We start from the raw sequence: 19,262 nt of genomic DNA, 5'->3' as shown, positions 1-19,262 counted from the left end.
TTCAGCTACAGATTATTAACACATCGCTGAGAGTGGCAGAGAGCGTTTCACTGTTGTCACAGGGTCTAATATTTATATTTATCTAGTTGGGAGAGGCATTGACAAACATGTCACACACCTGCAGTTTTGTCGTACGTGCTACTGCAGTTTGGTGTCAAAGAAAGAGCCTGTACAGTAGAGTTTTGTTTAGGCAAGAGGAAGACTGTAATTACTGTCTGGCGATTCATCTAGTCACTGCATAAAATAGTGTTTATCCAGTCGCCCGTGTTTCTGTCGAGGCTGAGGGAGGGGAGGGTCATGTTTTGCACAAGTGAGACAGCTAGGGCAATCAGGAGAAGAATCGTGACTCCAAAACATTCAGCCTTTCTTTCTTCTGTCTCTCTTCCTCTCTTTTTTCTCTCGCTCTCTCTCTCTCAGGTTGAGATCTGGTGCCTTAGAAAATGAGATCTCCCTCACTGACACACCCACACACACAAATAAACATAAAAAGCTAATTTGTTAGCACCCTCATTTCAGAGGCCCGAGCAGGAGAATATTGTTGGAGGGAAAAGAAATGCTTTGTCAAATGTTGACATGTGTTGCAAACACGAGGCCTTCACCAGAGTGGCTCAGGCACATTGTCGGCACATGAAGAGAGGATGCTTTGAAACAAGATTATCCTCCAATTGGCCCTGCCTGCCTAACCACCCCCCCTCATCTGTACTCCTGTACATAATGTGTGCGTGTGTCTGTGCATGTACGTCTGCTTGAAGATGCTAAATGATCAGATCCACTGAAATATTTGTGGGCCTGTTTTCTCACACAATGATTCTGGGTGTGATGTGCTGTATATCACTGTGCAGCAGAAGGTGTATGTACACATTTGTCCCACTGCAAGGCCTCATCATCTGGCACATGGTTTCACTTTCACTTGGCTTCTGGGGCCAGAAAGCGCACGTCCCTGTCACAGAGGCTACCTCCCCTTGGCTTTGGGTCAGGGTGACACTGGCAGGGGGGAGGGAAAAAAAAAATCCATCACCACCACACCCTGCCCCCACAAAAATGAATAAAAATTGGAAAACAACATGCAAGGTCCACCTAATACAGGAACACTTGCAATATGCTGATGTTTTCTTTTGCACACTGTGTTTGCTAAATTGCCTTTGACTGCGTGCATCAGTAATGAAACTTTATGTCCTTGTGGAGAGGGCAGCAAGTCCGTTCCAGTTAGGACCGGGACGATCTCTCCTGTCTGGCTTTTGTAAGACTTTTTTTTCTAATACACGTCCTTATGAATAAATGAAGCCCATGAAGTCATTTTTTCCATATTTGTGTAAATTGCTTTAAAAGCATTTTATCATGTCATAAAAAAGCGCAATTGATCTGCTGGGCTTAGCCCATTGGACAGCTGTGTGTTTTGTTAATGGCCACTTTGCTCCAAGCAGCTTATTAAAAAATTTATATAGAAATGCTAAAATTGCATAAATTATTTAGATACAGTAAGCATTTTTTTGTTTTGGTCAGGCAGGGAGGGGCTGTTATCAGTATGGAAATTTACCATAGTATATTATCTTCTGAAATATAGTAATATATCTGCCCAGACACATATGTGTCCTCCTCACTGCACCCCCACACATGCAGAGGCGCGGGAAAAAAAGTATATATTTTTTGATGACTTCGTTTCAGCAACCACGGAATGTCACCCATATCCTGGTTGATTGTACTTTCGAGTTTTATGATGTTTTTCCATTGATTTGTTTCCCCGGCGCAGCTGCCGACCTCTATTGAGGGACGAACGTAATCAGCGCTGACGCAAATTAGATGGTTATTCGTTTCGAAAATTGACAGAAAAACAATAAAAAAGATGAAATGCTCCCAAATCAATAGATATAATGAAATTCAAATAATCCGAGAGATGAGGTCTCCATGGCAACTGATAATGTGGAAAAGAAAACAATTTAATAAAGGACAGACACGCTTTGAAAACAGATTGGGGAGGGGGGCGGCTGTAAAGCGGGGAGAGGAGAGCAGAGGAGAGGAGATGGAGGGATAGAGAGAGGGAGGTAGGGAGGTGGAGGGGTGTTTGTGGCTGTAGTGGTTGCTCTATAGCTTGTTTCCCCCGGCGTGTGAAGGATCTGTGTCTGTCCCAAGGACACCGGAATAATTAGAAAAGCTTTCAGGCCAGAAAGTGCAGATTCAGGTTTTAATACACAAAATTATTTCAGGGGCAGTGAATCGGAAAACCATTTGTTGGTGACCTTCCTGAGAGGCCTCCCCCTCCCCGGTACAGGGCAAGATGGAGGCTATGTGGCAGCAGTGCCTGAGTTATGGCATATTTGTGTTTTTATAGAGGCAGGGGGAATGGAGTTGGGGAAGTTGGGAGGGGGATGTGGGGTAAATGAGTGTGTGTGTGTATGGTTGTGTTTTTTTGTGAGTGTGTGTGTGCGTGCATGCATGCGTGTGTATGAGTTGGGGGGGGTCGTTGGGAGCCCTTCATGATCTGTGCGTGCGTGTGTGTGCATGCATGTGTGTGTATGTGTGTGTGTGTGTGTCTGTTCTAGCAGGAGTTTGGGCAGAAGGAAGGAGAGCAAAGACGAGGAGGGAGAAAGTCAGGCAGCAGAGAGTGAGAGAGAGAAAAAGAGAGAGAGAGAAAGGGGGAAGTTGCAGATCCGGCTGTATTTACAGATCAGTTGTCAAAAGGAGCCATTTATGGGGAATGCGCCCGTCCCTGCACTGTGACAGCCGAGATGCCTGTTTAAAAAGCAAAAGACAACTATGAACCTGAGAGAGAGATAGTCAAACACAGGCTTTTTCTGTTGAAGACAGACAGAGCAGGGGGTGGCGCAGGGAGGCGAGTGGGTGTTAAGTGACTTCATTTGTAGTCTATTTAAGGTATGTTTTACTTGTCCTTGTGCTGCTCTTCCAACGTCTAATACAGGGGGCTGTGTTCTAGTTAGCACAGCGAGGGAATAATGATCGAGTGCATCATTCTTATTTCCCTTAAATACAAATGACTTTCCCTCATCTGCCTAAAAACCTATATTTGATTTCAGTCTTGCTGTCGAGGGAGATTTCCCACTGATGCAAACACTGATAAGTCGACCAAAAGCACGGCTCTGTTTCCCTCATTAGCTTATCATGACTTCAAGTATGTACACTTTCTGGTGGCTTTATTCAACATCCGTGTCCTGCTTTTTTAACATCCTATTTTCTTTAGTACTCCTTGTCAACGTTTTGACGGCTGGGCGTTGGAGCCTCGTCTGTCAAGCAGTCACTACCATTTTTGTGTCATTATAAGGCTTTGTTTGACTCAAATAAAGGTGATCCACCCTCTGTTCAAATGATTCCAACAGCATGTCCGGGACAACACGTCTTGAATGCAGATACCCTTATCCTGTTCCACACAGCAATAAACGGAAAAACAAGTCCTCACACAAAGCTCAGCCTCATAATTGCTGATCTAATATTTTAATAGCGTAGGATCTGATCTGGATCTGCAATATAAATCATCATAAAAGCTGGACAACGTTTGATGAAAATGTTCTTTGTCTCATGGGTGAAATTAGTTTGTTGCCTAAAACACAAATAAGGTGTCGTCACACTCTTCTGTCTACTTTTAAACATTAGTTTAATTCTATTCTAACTAAGTTTTCCACCTTAAAATCAGTTGTTGAGATGATGTTTACTGGCTTATTTAGACTCTGATAATTAAATCTTGCTTTATTATGCCCAGGGGAGTCCTTATTATTCAAAGACAAACAGAGATTGACATTCTTCAGCAGGACAGCTAATATTCTCCAGTATTGATATTGCAATGTGAAAAGTGCCCCACAAGTAGGAGAGAAACTAGAAATTCCCCACTGTGCACTAGCTAAGAGCCTTCAAATCTAACATGCCAGTGTCAATGAATACTGTTTTCTTTTTTTAAATAAAAAAAAACCGGGATAGAATAGAGATCTGAAATACGAGACCCGATAGGCATCCGCTGTGTGTTTGTGCACACACACACACATAGGACACAAAGCACATGTTATCACTGTCAACAGCAGCAGTAGCAAACAGCAGCAGTTGTTCTGTGTGGGTATGTGTGTTGTGCACGAATCAAAGTGTGTGTGTTTGTGTGTGCTTGTACAGGCCCACAATCTCTCTGGCTGCTGGCTCTGAGGGACCCACTGTAAGTCAATCTGTGTGTTCATATGCTTGTGCGTGTGTGTATTTGTGTGTGTCTGAGCCGCTACTGTACTACTGTACAACACTTCAGGGGCCAGGAGCCAGGACGAGCTGAGCCGAACAGGACTGGAAAGGGCCAAGGGCCAGCTCCCTGCGCACATCACTCACTTCACACCTGTCTCTCCATCTCTCTCTCTCTCTCTGTCTGTCTGTCTCTCTCTCACACACACACACACACACACACACACACACAAACACATGCACACGGCTCATACAGCCATGCTGCTTTGGCACAGGGCTCTCATTGTAGCAGTGACAGGAGGGAGCCCGTTAAGTGGCTCTCTCTTCCTGGGGCCCGTGCGCATATGTGTATGTGTGTGTGTGTATTTTGTTCCCCCAAGTGGCTGTGGGGTGGATAAGGGCGATGAAGGACCCCTACCGGTAAAGTGGGTAAACTTGCACAGCCTCGACATCTGTGCTCAGGGAGGGAGGGAGCGAGGGAGGGAGGGGGGAGTGGAGAGAGGAGGATAGAGGGGGAGGGTAAGGAGGGAGGAGAAATATAGACAGCGAGAGAGGAGGACAGAGTGGGAACAAGGAAAGGAGTGAGAAGGAGAGAGGGAGGGAGAGAGAGACACAGAGGGAGAGTGGGAGAGAGAGAGAGGCTTGGCAGAGAGCAGTTGAGGAGAAAATGCCTTGCTTTGTGGAGAGAATTCTTCCAGGGCAGGAGGGAGAGGTGAGACAGAGCGCAGAGGGCGGTCTGCTGCCAGGTAAGACTCTCACACACTTTCCTCTCTGCCTCTCCCTCCCTCCCTCTCTCTCTCCTCCCTCTCACTCACTCACTCACTCACTCACACACACACACAGACACACACACACATTGGAGTTGAGTGCTACCTCGAGGTGAACGGGACTGCTACTAGTTGCAGTTGGCATGAGTCAGGCACGCATGTGTAGTTATGTGGTGGGTGGTGTCAAAGTGTGTGTGTCTGAAAGAGAGAGAGAAGGAAACAGAGCAGGTGTAATGTTATTTTTTGGATTTTCTTTAGTCTTTAACTGCAAATGCACATTTGCACCTATCGTGCTCTGAATGTGTTGAAGTCGTTTTGATAGTTTGTTGCTTCCTCAAAAGTTTTGTTGTTGACTTTTTGTGCACGCTTCAGTTCCACTTTTATATTTGACACTTTTTTTAATTTTATACTTTTATTTAACAACATTTCATAGAAAATAAAATGCAGTTTTCACGTCACGTAGTGAAGTAAATTTAGTTTAATTTAGGTAAGTTTTCATTTGCTTTATTTTTTATATTAAGATATTGTGAACTTATAAAATACAGTGAATTGATTAGGATTAAACTATCCAGCAGTTGATAGTTTATGTAGTTTTGATAAGATCAGATTCAACCAGCTACCACACTAAAATATTTCATATTTATATTTCATATATTTCATGTATCTTTTATATTCCATGAAACCATGAGGTAGTTTTTACTTCTGATATTTTCATATTTGTAATTTTAAATAAAGAAATAACTTTAATTTGAATATTTTTAAATTGTGGTGTTACTACTTTTACTCAAGTAAAGCATCTGAATACTTCATTTCATACCAATAGTTTTTATCATGAAATAAAAAGATGTGTCACTTAGAATGTTAAAAATAGAAATAATTAAAAAGCACCTATAATCCCTGCACTCCAATGTGAAGTGCAGATGTTTTCAGATCAGACATGCCGTAATTTGTGGTGTTGGTCCAGATTGATTTGTCTGTTTAGATACAGATGTTGTGATGGAGAGGTTTGTCATCGGAGGGATTTTCCACTGTGCTGATGTAAACAGTGTCTGTTGAGAAAAGGCTAAAGAATCCTTGTCTCCCTGCTGGAGACACAGTTCTGAAAGGAATAATCCTCCTCGTGTACAATTAGAGTTTCTCCTTTTGGTTAAATAAATACTGTGTGTGAACATAAACACAGATTTACATGCGGCCCTGTGGGTGTCTGTCTCTCAAACAGCCTGGGCCTGATTTTTCTTGTTAAGGCCCACAGGGGGAAAAAAAAGAGAAGAAAAAGAAAAGAAAGACAAGGCGGAAGTTGGCCAGCTCTAACTTCATGCTTGCTGTTTATTTGTTTTTATAACAAATGGAACCAGCTTCCCGAGTTAAAGGTGAAGTCAGAATTGAATTTGGCTTGCGTTACCGTGGCGATCTGGCAACCGCTCCTGTGTCCCGTAGGACTGCTCCGGTTGCTGTGTGCCGGGCGCGTGTGTTTGTTATTTAACTGGCCGTGTGTGTGTGTGCTCCTGCAGTACTTGTGCATTGTGTGTAAGTGCATGTGTGTGTGTGTGTTTGAGTAGTGGGTGGTGGTAGCACCATTCACGAGAGAGACATTTTACTAAGCAGACATTTCCCCCTCTGTTTTCACTCTGACCTGGTAGGAGATTGATGACTGAATTGTGGAGTACATGTTAACAGTAACTGGTGATTTATGAAGATACTTAGGGTAAGTGAGGCCGCACAGGCTGGAAGGAAAGAAAAAGATATAGCCTTTTAAGTTAATGCAAAAATATAGCCTTTTTAAGTAATAATTGTTATTACTACTGCAGGGGTTTAGAGAGAGGTCTGACTGAGAGTTGGATGTGAAGCTTTTCCTTCAATGCACTTTTCTTTTTTTGGATTTTTAACTCCATTCAACAGCATTTAGATATGTAGATACAGGTATATTGAAGGATTCCTTTAAAAAGCTCAATTCAAATATTTGAACGGAAAAGAAAAAAAACTACTTTTTCCTGAGTAAACCAAGATGGAAAACTTCTCTTGGATGAACCCTTGCACTGCAACAAGTGCACTGTGTGTTTTGGCAGCCCCCCTCAGCCAAAGATCCCTCAGAAAATCCTCATGCAATTTTAGGAGAATCAGATTCTTTCCCTTTGGTTGGCTCGTGAAACTCCTTGATATCATGCACATGGAGAATCCTCCTCTCTATTCAAATGTGAGACTCAATCCACTGGGATGTGATCTATAGCGTTTTTAAGGAATAAAGCAATTTTAGGGAATACGGAAGAGTGTTTCCCCAGGAAGAGGGATGGCTTTCATTTTTTTTCAAGGCACCTCTTAGACTGAGTGAAATGTTTCCCCTGTTCGCTCAAGGACGACTTTATTTCTTACCAGGGATTTAACACTCACTCAGTCCCCTCATAAATACAGCGTCCCTCAGCCCTTCGCTAGCCATAACTCATGCACTAACTCTCTAGCTAACTAAACTCATATAGCAGAGCCAACACTTGTTTGTCTTTTACCTCAGCCTTTCTCTCTCCCTCTTCCTCTCTGTCTCTTTCCCTCCTCTTACCTGATTTATACGTGACAGAATCTACTCTGACTATCGTCTCACCAGGCTCCTGTGCTGATCTGCTTGGCCCACTCATGGAGTGGGTTTTAGAAGAAATGTGCATTTGAATAAGAGCCAGTCTAATCTCCTTGAGGCTATTTAGAGTGAGCCTAATGCTCCAAGAATGAGCGAGAACAACACCAGAGAAAATGCGGACGTCCCTCTCGGCGTGTCACAACACAACTCAGGTCTCCGAACAACGAAGCAAGTCTTTGATTTGCTGATGAAAATCCCTCTTTAAGGCCAAGGACAAAAAAAAATTCCTACTTTCAAGACACCTGTTGAAGCCCTCAGTCGCCTCAGAAAAGTCAATGTGTGTGGTTTTGTGTTTTGCCTTTATGGCACCTACCTGTGGAATTTAGCGTGTTATCCCAATGGTACAATAAATAGCAGACATACAGCAGCTGATAAACTTTCAAGCCATTTCACTCTCAGCAGATGAAAGTGCTCAGGTGGGAAATTACAGTATGGTGGAAGCCTTTACTGATCTGGTGCCGACTGGCATTTTGGGAGGAGACGGCCTTTCTGGCGTGGTTCCCGTATTGGTTGTTAACAGCCTGCTGGTACCTTCTGTTCTCTCTGTTCAGTCCCACTGGCCCTACACTGACAACTCCTCAAGCATCTGAAGACCCTCTGAAGTCAAAATCGCCCATTTTGATGTCTCATGGCAGCACCCGGCGTTTTGTTGTATTTGCGTCTGAAAACACAGGCCCTGCTTGGAGGAATTACCCTCAGCACTCGTTGGCGTTGGATGGGGGAGGAGGGTTATCGTTCCCCTTTTTCCCCCCCAACTCCCTGCTCTCCTTGCTGTCCTTCCTCTCTTTTTGATCTCGCCATCAAATCTTCCCCAGTTTTTATGAGTGACGTTTACCCGAGAGCAGCCAGGGAAATGGTTGGCTGAAGAAGACGTTTGAGAAAATGCGCCTGAGCAAGCAATCACCTTTGATAAAGCCATAGTTCCAGTGGGAGCGGAAGAAGAAAGCCAAGGAGTACGAGCATTATTGGTAATGAAAAATGCCATGCAAGAGGGAGCATCACTCTGATCCCGGCGTGTTGAACCAACAATGTATAGTACAACAGATGTGGCCCCGGTACGTCAAACATTTCTCTCTTGTTGTACCACAATGACCCAGAGGACTGATTTGAAACTGGGATACCACACTGTGCCTTTATTATAACAAATAATCACATTATACAGCACTCAACCAAACATAGTGAGTCTCACCCGTGCTGCCGTAAACATTGGCAAACCTTCAGCTGTGTCACCAGTTGGTGAAAGGCTGGCAAGGCTTTTCAGAACACTGTAAAAGCGAAAGAAATAATGGGGAAGTTGAAGGAAGCTGGAGGCACAGAGAGCAAGAAATATTAGCTCTAGTAATTAGTACCTCCATAGAGGAGCAGCGGAGAGGACAGTGAGGCAAGCAAGTGCACAAAGGAGGCCCCGTGTGCAGATAATGATGGGGTATCATTGTAGCTCTGACAGCGTTAATCTTGGAGTGCTTCAGAGTGCGTGTGTGCCTGCTCTGTGTATATACTGCTGGAGTATATGGGGTCATGGTACAGTGCCACCGACTCTCGCCCCACCAGTGAGACCGACCACCTGACAGCGCAGTTTATTCGGCCATGTTGACAGTTGCCGCCTCTCACAGCTTCTAGCAGATAGTCCTGAAAATCCACAGCCTCTCGCACAAGCTCACGAAAGCCGAACTTGTCTTTGCAGAAGAAGGAGGAAGAAAGGGAGGCGGGAAAAAGGGGAAGAGCAGTCCAACTTTTCTTTGTGCCCTTTTCCTTTTCTCCCCTTCCCATTTGAAGTTGTGAGACACTCATTTAAGCCTCGCTGCACACCGACACTCAACACACGAGAAAGTGTTATGAATATGTATCAACACAGCATATGGCAGCAGTAGCGCTGGGACTAGGTGTGTCCAGAAGGTAGAGTGCTGCCGATGCATTATTCTCCATTCAAATTACCACAGTAAGAATGCAGCGGGAAGCAGAGAGAGGTGTTCGCCACCTCTTTAGACGGGGCAGGAGAAGAAGTTGGATCACGCGAAACAGCAGGAGCGGATGAGCTGTGATGAGCACAGTAGTAGGCTGGCTGAGTTTCCTTGATTTGGTCGATTTTTTCGGCAGGTTCAAACCCAGCACTCGCTGACACGAGCGTGATTAAAAGTGATATTTCTGACACATTAGAATGCGCACGGGAAGTAACCTCCTCTAAAGCGTTCATTATTAGATGCATGACAGACCTGAATATTTATAAAATAGATTTTAATAATTAATAGCAGCAATCTGCTCCCGTAATTCATCAGATTTGCACTTCAACAGAGTATCCGTTTTCACTTTAAAATAATAATAAGAGGAATATTAATGTTGCAGAAATGTAAAACGGGCAGCTGGATACAGCACAAATAGGCATGCGCTCCGTGTTCACTTCTAAGGCTTTCCTTTAACGTGTCACTTTTAAAATAAAATTACATTTTAAGCCGTCAACACGGTGCCGTTTGAAAACCTTCAGCTGTTTGTGCTCGACAATTTAGTGAGTGGCTTCTCACAAACGCAAGTCAAGTCATGAAGATAAAGATGCAGGAAACAAAGTGGGTTTGGTGTAGAATGCAAAAGTAGTCGCTGTGGTTTTATCAAAAGCAAATTTATTTGTTTGAGTGAACTTAACCGCACTTCCTTTTGTATACTGAGACCAAAAATAGACAGCGTTCTTTTTTTCCTGTAAAGCAGCTTTGCATGTTTCATCGTTTCACAGCAATTTTTTTTCTTTTTTTTCTGCCTTATTGTGAGTGTTGTTTTATCACATCTTCAGATTCAGCCACAGCACATTCCTCCCTTTACTGAACTCCCAGAAACAAGGATGTTCCTGTTTTAGGTAAAAACTGCCGCGTTTAGTTCCGCCTCCAGTTCACATTGAACTTTTCGCTAAAGCACGCTGTTTTAGCGCTGTCACTGGCACACCGGTGTGTTTATCCTCACTGTGGATCAGGTTCTCCTGAGTGTGTAGAAATGTCAGTGTGCTCATTTGACAGCGTGTGTGTCTCAGAGCAAATTATGTGACCCGCAGCCACGAGACAGAGAGGAGCACACGGAGCACACGGAGCACAATGCCTGTCTACAACACCCTGCAAGCAGGCGTGCAACACACATGCACTCAAACAACCACACTTTATATCGGTTTCAGACACTTAACATTATGTGTTTACAGCGGATTGTGCACATACCCACACATCCCCAGAAGCACATGGGCACATACACTCTTCACTATGTCATATATCATGAAAACCCTGGTGTTGTCACTTCCCTCCTGCTTATCCGAGAAGTAAAAGATAACAAACTAAAGTTCTGGCAGGAGAATCACTGCCACGGGGGCTAAAAAATGCAAATACCACGAGCAGGAAGAATCACTCTCATCACTTCCTCTCTTAGCCCCACAAAGAATATATTTTGATCAAAGTTTAATTGCGCTTCATAAGAAAAATACGCTGAATATTGAAAGTGCAGAATGTGATAAAAAGTAAGTTTGAAAAAGCCTCAGCCTTTGAGCGAGCCACGGGTCACTGTCGGACAGGTAGACAACCTGTACAGGATGACATTTTAACAGGCACCTGTGATTCACTCCACTGCATATAAAGTCCGAAAGAGGAAAAGTCTGTCAGGCAGAGCAAATGTTTTAATGGTAGCCAGGGATCGATGTTGTCAGCGCAGGCATCCTGTCTGGAAATACATACTTTTTTGAGGGTTAATGTCAACTCCTTCTTTTCAAGGAGAGATAAAGGAGAAAAAGAGCAAAGGCAGAAGAGGTAGAAGGTGTGAGATGGAATGAGGTCAGCAAGATCTCATGCAAACGATCCGAACGACACAGAGTTTAGGGAAATAGCTTGAAAAACATTGACTCACTCATTCACAAGGCCCGTATCTGAAAAACAAATTTGAAACATAACCTTGGAAATCAATTAAGAAGTCCCCGGGAGCTTGAGAAAAAATAAAGAAAAGGTCCACCCTTCTTTTTTTTTTCTGTTCATGTCCTCCACTTAACAGGGACTTGGATCTGCCCATCAGAACGCTGCCTCGTGTAAGGAGGCTTTGTCAGCGGGGGCTTTATTTAATTTTTTTTAACGGCAGAGTGCCTTATATGCTGTCAAAATGTCTTAAGAGTCTTATTAAAGAAATGCCACAGCTCATTTCCTTGTAATGCAATTCATATGCTGGTGAAAGGGGGCATGTCTAAAGATCTAAACAGCTTTGCTTTTTAGGCTTCACATTAGGGGTTATCTGTGAGGGCTTGTCATTGATTGACATTATCTGGCCTGACAGGGCCTCATATCAAGGTTAACCTCATGGACAAAAGTGCCACCCGCACGGACACACAAACACGCTCCGTATTACCCACACCCACAGTCAAATGAGACACGCTCTCCTCAACTTCCTGTTGAGAGGGACGCTACGTCTGTGAGCCCACTTTATCTGTGTGAGTGTGTGTGTGTGTGTGTAAGCCAGGTGGAGATTTCCAGACTTAATTGATAACTAATGGAGCGGTGTGTGCTGAGTTTACCCTGGAGGATTGACAATGTGTGTGTGTGTGTGTGTGTGTGTGTCCTGTGGAGAGATGGAGGGGTAGGTGAAGGTAAGAGGATGGGGATGACTTACTCAGCAGTGTAGCGCCAGATTCAGGTAAAATAAATACAGTACGGCCCTAAAGATAATTGCAAGGAGTGACACAAGCCAAACCAGGGAATCCTGATCTTTGCGTCGAGAAGGCCGCTCACTTTGCTTTGGAAGAAAGTGTGCAACTAAACAACCATGTGAGCAACGTAAGCACACACATGCACATCTCCCAAGAAGCCACAAAGGCAACGAGAAATCCCCGTGACCAAAATACAACTGAAGCAGTTAATCTGTACAGATATTAGCTCAAGGGCCCTTTAGAGGTGCACTGCCGAGCCCCCTCTCCACTGAACTACCCACACTGCCTTGCATGCGGCACCAAGTACAGCAACCACGAGGGAGGGACACAGGGGTCGTCTGCTCATTTACCACGGTGGTTGGCTCATCAAATTGCACTCCCAGTGTCTTAAAAAGACTGGGAGTGCAATTTGAGAGCTGAGCTTCAAAATAAAGCTGCAGGAATGAATTCTCCTCGTTTCAGGACATGGAAGCCTGAGACTGTATTTTAAGGCAAAGTTTTGCCCTCGCACAACAGGAACACTTACAAATTAGGTCGTCATCTGGTACCAGCTGTGAGTCCAGATTTCATGTACAATTTTAACAAGTTAGCCGTGTGTCCCATGAATTACCCTGAGCAGCAAACTGAATAAAAGTTGGCTGTTTTGGTATGTGGCTGTCAGAATGGTTCATGTCACTCATGTCGGATAGTGTTTTTTTTTTTTACTCCCCTAGACCATTTTAGGTTGCTTGTCCTCTGCTGTGGAAAACACCATAATTACCCTGTTTGTGATGAAGGCGGAGGGCGTATTTGTCCTACGATTTCAACTTTCCTGTCTGATTGCCCTCAAGTTCAACGTCTTTCCTCTTCCGTCTGCACTTGAAATATACATTGTTTTCTTCAGCCATTGTCCTGTGCAGTCTCAATGTGTGTGTGTGTTACTTGGGTCGTTTGTGTCTGCCTTTGTCCTGCAGCGTCTTGTTTGTGTTTTGCAGCAGTGTGAGAGGATCGTGGCATTTGGCTGAGGGCTCGTATTTGATAACAGCCCGTGGATGGAGCCAGAGTGAAATAGTCCAAACGGGTCCTTCAAGGTCGGCACCCCCAGAAAGACAGTACACAATGTGCAAGGTCACATTCTAGACTAAAAGCAATAAGTGCTTTATTGATAGAAAAAAAACAACAAGCAGGCAGATGTGCAACCAACTGATTAATAATAAAATAGATTTGTGAGAGAGAGAGACAGGGGGAGGGTCGGGGGCAGAGGGAGAGAAGACAGCTACCTCCTGATTGTACACCCATGTGTCTGTGTACTGTATGTGTGTGTGTTTGTGTGTGTGCATGCATGTACAGTATGCTTTGCAGCAAAACATTGATCCTGTAGTGGAACCTAAAAAAATCCATTTGAAATCCAGTGGGTAAAAAGAACAAAATGTGACAGATGGGTGCTGGTGGCAGTTTCCCGGCTGAACATTCTCTCTTTTTCATGCCTGAATCATTTCCTATCATCACCACAGTTTATGTGATCTGTAAAATACAGTGTGAAAGTACTGTTTAAAAGAAGATCACAAGCAACCCACTTCTCCTGTTTTCACAGTATTCCACATATCGTATATATCTCATCAGTATCGCGTTTTATGACTGAGACAACAGACACTGTAGATTCCTTTTTTCCATTCAGTCACTAAACGAACAATGTGCCTTTTGTGCTGCACCTACTGTGTTATTATCTTTTTATGAAAATAAGCACAGGGTATTGGACTGTCGTCATCTTTTATATGCCTTTATCGCTCTCTCTCTTTTTCCTTCTTGTCCCCAACCTGGCAAACCTGCCAAGTGAGTAGAGCTCTAAAGTGGATCAGTCAGTGGCAGATTTAGATTTGAGGTGGGGAAAGCTAAGTCCCAGCCCCAGCCAAAACTGTCTTGTCAGGAAGACTCAGAGGGACAGGAGGGCTGGGAGATTTCCATATGCTCAACCACCCCTTTTCCACAGCAGTCTCCCCCCCCCACCCCTCTTGCTCCTCGGTCGTGTACTTTTTACAGCCCCCTTTTTTCTAAATCCCTTCTCTACATAAACTTCTCCTCAGATGTGCCCACCCCCAAACCCACATCTATCAACTAGTTGGCAATGGCATTGTTTTTAATCATCAGAACCTCAAAATTATTATTATCGCTTCTGATGCGGCAATTAAAACTTCAGGTCAGAGGCACAACGAGCGGTGATCAGCAGCCGAGCTGAGAAGTTTTAATTAGACGATCAGAACCATTAATGCACAAAAAAAAGGTGTGCGCTGGGAAATTAACGGGAACGTCTTAATCAGGGTTAGCGACTCCGAAGAGGAGTCAAGTGAACAGAGAGCAAAAAACAAATCATTTCCGCACCACTGGGACAAAACTCAATTAAATATGCATGCGGAAAAATGGAAATTTCTCAGCATAGGCTGCACCGACTGTTAGGAAACTGTGGCAAAATCTCACAGCGGGGTCGGCGACCTGCTTATTGTTATTCTTGTGTAATAAAAATGAGAGAGGGGCCAGATGCTGGGGTCTGGGTGTCGTGGCGTAGTTGTCCATCAGTGGCTTTCCGCTTGACTTCCTTGCGTCTGCCGCAACCTCTCTACCATGCAGGGGAGAGAGACAGAGCTAGAGAGAGAAGAGGAAAACATTCTCTTCCTGCAAGACCTAAATTTACAAAAATAAAAACATGGTAATTTCAAGTGTGTCTGTGCATGTTTGCCTGCGTGGCTCAATGATTTTCCTGAAACACGCACGCACACTTACTCTCTCGCACGTACATCTCCCCGGAGAGCTACAGACACAAAAGGTTCACTGAGCTCCACACAGGGAGCTGCAGCCTTGTCGATTAATCTGCCAAAGGTTCATAAAGTTATAACTACGCTTTTTTAAAGAGCTGGAGAAACTCTAGCTCTGCATATTGTAAAATAATCCTGAGCTGAGCAGACGTCTCCCAGACCCTGTTTGTATTAATTAAGTCCTGATATTGCGGGGGGTTTGTCCCCGTGTCAGTCATGTTGAAACTCAGCAGGAATCTACAACGAGCCCCGTACCTGTGTTTGATTAGGTGAAGAGATAAGCTTCAGTTTAAACAAGTAATATCTACCTCCCTTATATACAGACCCTCCTGCGTGCTGGCTCGCTCCGCACAAACTGACAGCGCTGCAGGGAGTCGATGTGTTTATGGCAAGGCACTGCATTTAGAATGAACAATAAAGCCAGGTTATTTAATTCTCTGTATGTTGTATATGTAATTCTGCAATTTCCATACCATGATTACAAATGCGTCTTGGACGCAAGACGCCTCGTCTTGTATGTCAGAGAGAGGTAAAACCGCAGTCCTCCAACTGTTGTTAACTCCCACAACCCTTACCCGGAGCTGCCTTGATTATAGTCTGCGCACGTTCACACAAATAATGCACTTCCAACAGCGTTATTAGGATTTGAAACACCACTTGATTGGGCATGATATCATTCTGGCACACAAACAGAGAGTCTGCATCAAAAAACCAACAAGACCTGTGGGGTTTGGAGCTATGGAAGAGTGTGTTTGTCAGTGCGGCAGTGCTCGAACACAAGCTGTGTCATCCAAGAGCTGACAAGAAACAGGGCCCCGAAGAACGAGATGATGCACTTATTTTTGACTGAAGATGAAAAAGAACCTGACCTGGTCCAAATGTATTCAAAATACTTTCTTGACTTTTTCCTCAGGTTTTTGGCCTTATACAGACAGCATGCCGCGCTCCACTGTGGCCCTGCACAGTTTCCAGTAAAAATAGTGTCACAGTTAACATAAGCAGTCGGAAAAATTAGTTTCAGCTGTTGTATTCACGTTCAAACCTGCCTGTTTTTTCCTACTCGCAGTGCTTACTGAGGTGTCTCCTCCTTGACAATTAGCAAGCCAGGCTAAAACAGAAGTGTAAATAATGTCCGGCGCGTGTGACAGTGTTGTTTTTCTGTCTGATATTCATTAATAAGGCAGAATGCTTACTGGACTCTCGGGGAGGTGGGGGAGTCGGTCCCAGAGGAAAAAGTTGTTCTTTCATGTAGGTCCCCACAGATTTTATCTCATTGTACGCTATCATGCACACAAACGACTTGAGGTAAACAGCTTACTGTTACCATAGCAATCTCCATTGAAAGCAATGGCAAAAAAGCTGCTGAGGACAAAACCCGCAGCATAAATAATAGTTTAGACAGCCTCCGTAAACCATCGAACCATAGCATGTCCCTTCTCGGGGGAAGCTTGAAATATTAAATTTGTTTTAAAGTACGCTTCACCTTTAAAACAAAACACTACATGTGTGTTTAAGACGTCTATTAATTCAGCTGCAGGCCTCAAACGGTAGCACTCGGCCCTCTATTCTTATTGTTAACAGAAATGTATTTGCAAATAGGCACTAATGGAAAGAAACAACTATGGCGGGGTCATTTCCTACAAGGAGCTTGAGGTCGCAATGGAAAGGAAATCAGTAGTTAAAGCATGAAATACTGAACACGGTAAACAGAAAAAAAAACTACCTCCACTGCAACACCCAAATGACCTCAATCTTCCTTTGGAGAGTATTTCAAAAAAAAAAAAAAAACACTTGAAAATTTATGGCTTCTCCTTCCTAATAGTTTTTCCAGCTGATTTTTTTTTTCTTTCAAAAATTGCTGTCTTCTAGAAGGTGACCCTTTCACCCCTGCCTGCAATTGTCTAACACTAAATTGTACGGTAATGTGCCGCCTCAAAACTACATAATTCCTGGAGTCATTGTTTCAGGGAGGAAGCCTGCAATGTAAATACAGTAACTGAGAAAGCATGTGTGGGGGGCAGGGGGTGCATTGTGATCCGTAAACTCCTTCAAATTGTATATCCTCTAATGATTCCACAGCTTTGCAAAAGAAAATGAAAACAGGATTTTATGTTGCACCAGCGTGATTTACATAATGCCAGCAATGGCTCACACATGATTGTGCTTGGCTTTATGGCTGAGGGAAAATGAAGGGGCTCGTTCTCATTGTTGTAGAAAGTGAATTGAATCTTTAAGATAGAACTTTGTTACCTCTGATATTGTACATTTCTCTCTGTTCAGACGTGTGTCCGTAGCTCAGCGTGGTCTATTATCTTACTCACAGTGCAGCTGAGTTCAAATTCAATACAACTAAGAGGAAATATCTCCTCTGTTATATGGCCTTTAACAGTTTCCACAGAGCCTCAACTAACAAAGCTGAGGCTCTGCTGAATTAAAAAATCAGAACACAAGTGAACAACTTTTTTTTATTTATCATAATAGCTGTGTTACTCAGGGCCACCTCCTCCTCCTCTTCCTACGAACCTGATAAAGATCTGGCCTTGATTTTGAGTCTGGAAAATGCTGTTGGAAGGTGAACTTTGGTGGCTCTGGAAATCAAGTGAAAGGTAACAGAGTGCAGTTTCTGCCCTAAAAAGGCAGCTCTGGATCTGGAATGCCACAGGCAGCTGTTCCTGCCTCATCAGAGGACATGTTATAAAGATAGCCCCACTTGGGTTGAAATAATGCCACCCATTCCTGCCCCGAAGCACACTCTATCATGCTCTATTGTTCAGGGAGGCCCGGTGGGAAAAAACATTCAGCCTGTGTAGTAAGTCTTGTTAAGTAAAGACATGTAAAACACAGGAACATTTTTGGAAAGATGTACCTGTGTCGCTGTCTTGGTTAGATCAACAGTAAAAGACAGCAGATTGTCAACAGCTTACACATACACACACTCACACTCACGGTGTGATATCGTTCTGTTAATAAAATTATTATTATGATGATTATTGAGCCTAATCCTGCTGAATAGCTGACGTCAGATCAAGGTCCAAAAAGCCCAAGAGTGCTCAGAGATTTCAGAGCTCATTCTGACAGCTTTAACGCTGAGCAGCCCCCCACTCAGTGGCAAGACCACAGCCTCTTGAGGTGAGAGTGAAGATAACGTTTCACAGTGTCTGTATAGCGCTGTCATGTGAAGGATTAGCCGTGTATTTTCTGCTTGTAGTACCATAGGGGGTCTGATACCTATCTGCCTGTGGTTTTAGCTGCCTGCACTTTTTTTCCTCCTTTTTTTCCCCCACCGCTGCGTTAAACTCAGAGCTGACCGAAGAGGTGTGACTTAGAAAGATATGTACAGTATCTCAGTGTGTCCTTTTAGTCTTGTGCTGTTATTGTTAAGTGCTCTTGGATGTTATTAATAGCAGCAGTCGCTGTTGTTCTATGTCAGTTTGTTTTTCCATTGTGATGTTTAAAATCAGTACAAGTTACTGACGTGGAAAAGCAGCTTCAAAGCTGCTTCTGGTGATACTCAAAGCATTTCTGGGCCTCACATGGAGGGAGTCACATTTTTACTGTTTCTCAATCTGTAACTGATTTGTTTTACTAATGTAAAGTGTTGTTTTTTTTTGTTTCCAACAGCTGAAAGGAGTTTATGCACTGAAACGACCTCAGGAAAACCCAAGATGGCCGCCAAAAGAAAAGGTGGCCTAAAACTCAATGCTATCTGTGCCAAGCTGAGCCGTCAGGTGGTGTTCGACAGCAGCTCCCAGAATGCAGAGGGAGACCAGAGTGTAGCAGAAAACAGTGAGCGTGGCAGTTCTCACTACGACGACAACGAGACCAACTTCCCAGAGAGCCTGAGCCTAAATCAGAGCCTAGAGGAGGACCAGAAAAGACGCGAGGCCATTGAGAAGTGGGTCAACGGCGAGTACGGTGACGAGCCGCCGGCTCCCGGGGACGAGCCCGAACTCAAAGTCAGCAATGATGAAGACAGCCCTCCTGAGGGCGTGTACATGGTACAGCCCAAAGGCTGCAGCGACGATGAAGACAATGCAGAGGAGGCCGAGCCTGTGGCCGGGTCTCAAGATGGTAGTTACCATGAAGACAAAGAAGGTGAAGACAGGCCTCCAAAAGACAACGCCTTCATGCCACCGAGCGAGACCCAGAGTCGCCAAGCACCTTTCTCCTCTCCAGGTACTTTCTGACACTGTGTCCTCCCTCTGATAGAGTTTTCTAATACGTCTTAAACCAACACCACCTTTGCCCTTTAA

General features: G+C 44.1%; 1 protein-coding gene across 8 annotated transcripts in view; it reads left to right on the top strand.

Moving 5' to 3' along the window:
• Positions 1–19,262, top strand: part of casz1 (castor zinc finger 1) — a 163,360-nt gene that overhangs the window by 110,953 nt on the left and 33,145 nt on the right. For 4 of the 8 annotated variants that reach the window (XM_020089431.2, XM_020089427.2, XM_020089430.2 and 1 more), the window contains exons 1-2: positions 4,759–4,916; positions 18,631–19,185. In XM_020089431.2, the coding sequence (XP_019944990.2) occupies positions 4,838–4,916; positions 18,631–19,185 (634 nt within the window). In that variant the 5' untranslated portion in view covers positions 4,759–4,837. Of the gene's footprint in view, positions 1–4,758; positions 4,917–18,630; positions 19,186–19,262 lie in introns of those variants that run through there. The other 4 variants (XM_069526243.1, XM_069526242.1, XM_020089429.2 and 1 more) reach the window with 1 other exon arrangement.

Source organism: Paralichthys olivaceus, chromosome 6 (assembly GCF_024713975.1).
Source record: "Paralichthys olivaceus isolate ysfri-2021 chromosome 6, ASM2471397v2, whole genome shotgun sequence".
NCBI classification, from domain to species: domain Eukaryota; kingdom Metazoa; phylum Chordata; class Actinopteri; order Pleuronectiformes; family Paralichthyidae; genus Paralichthys; species Paralichthys olivaceus.
This window is presented reverse-complemented; position numbering and strand designations above follow the sequence as displayed.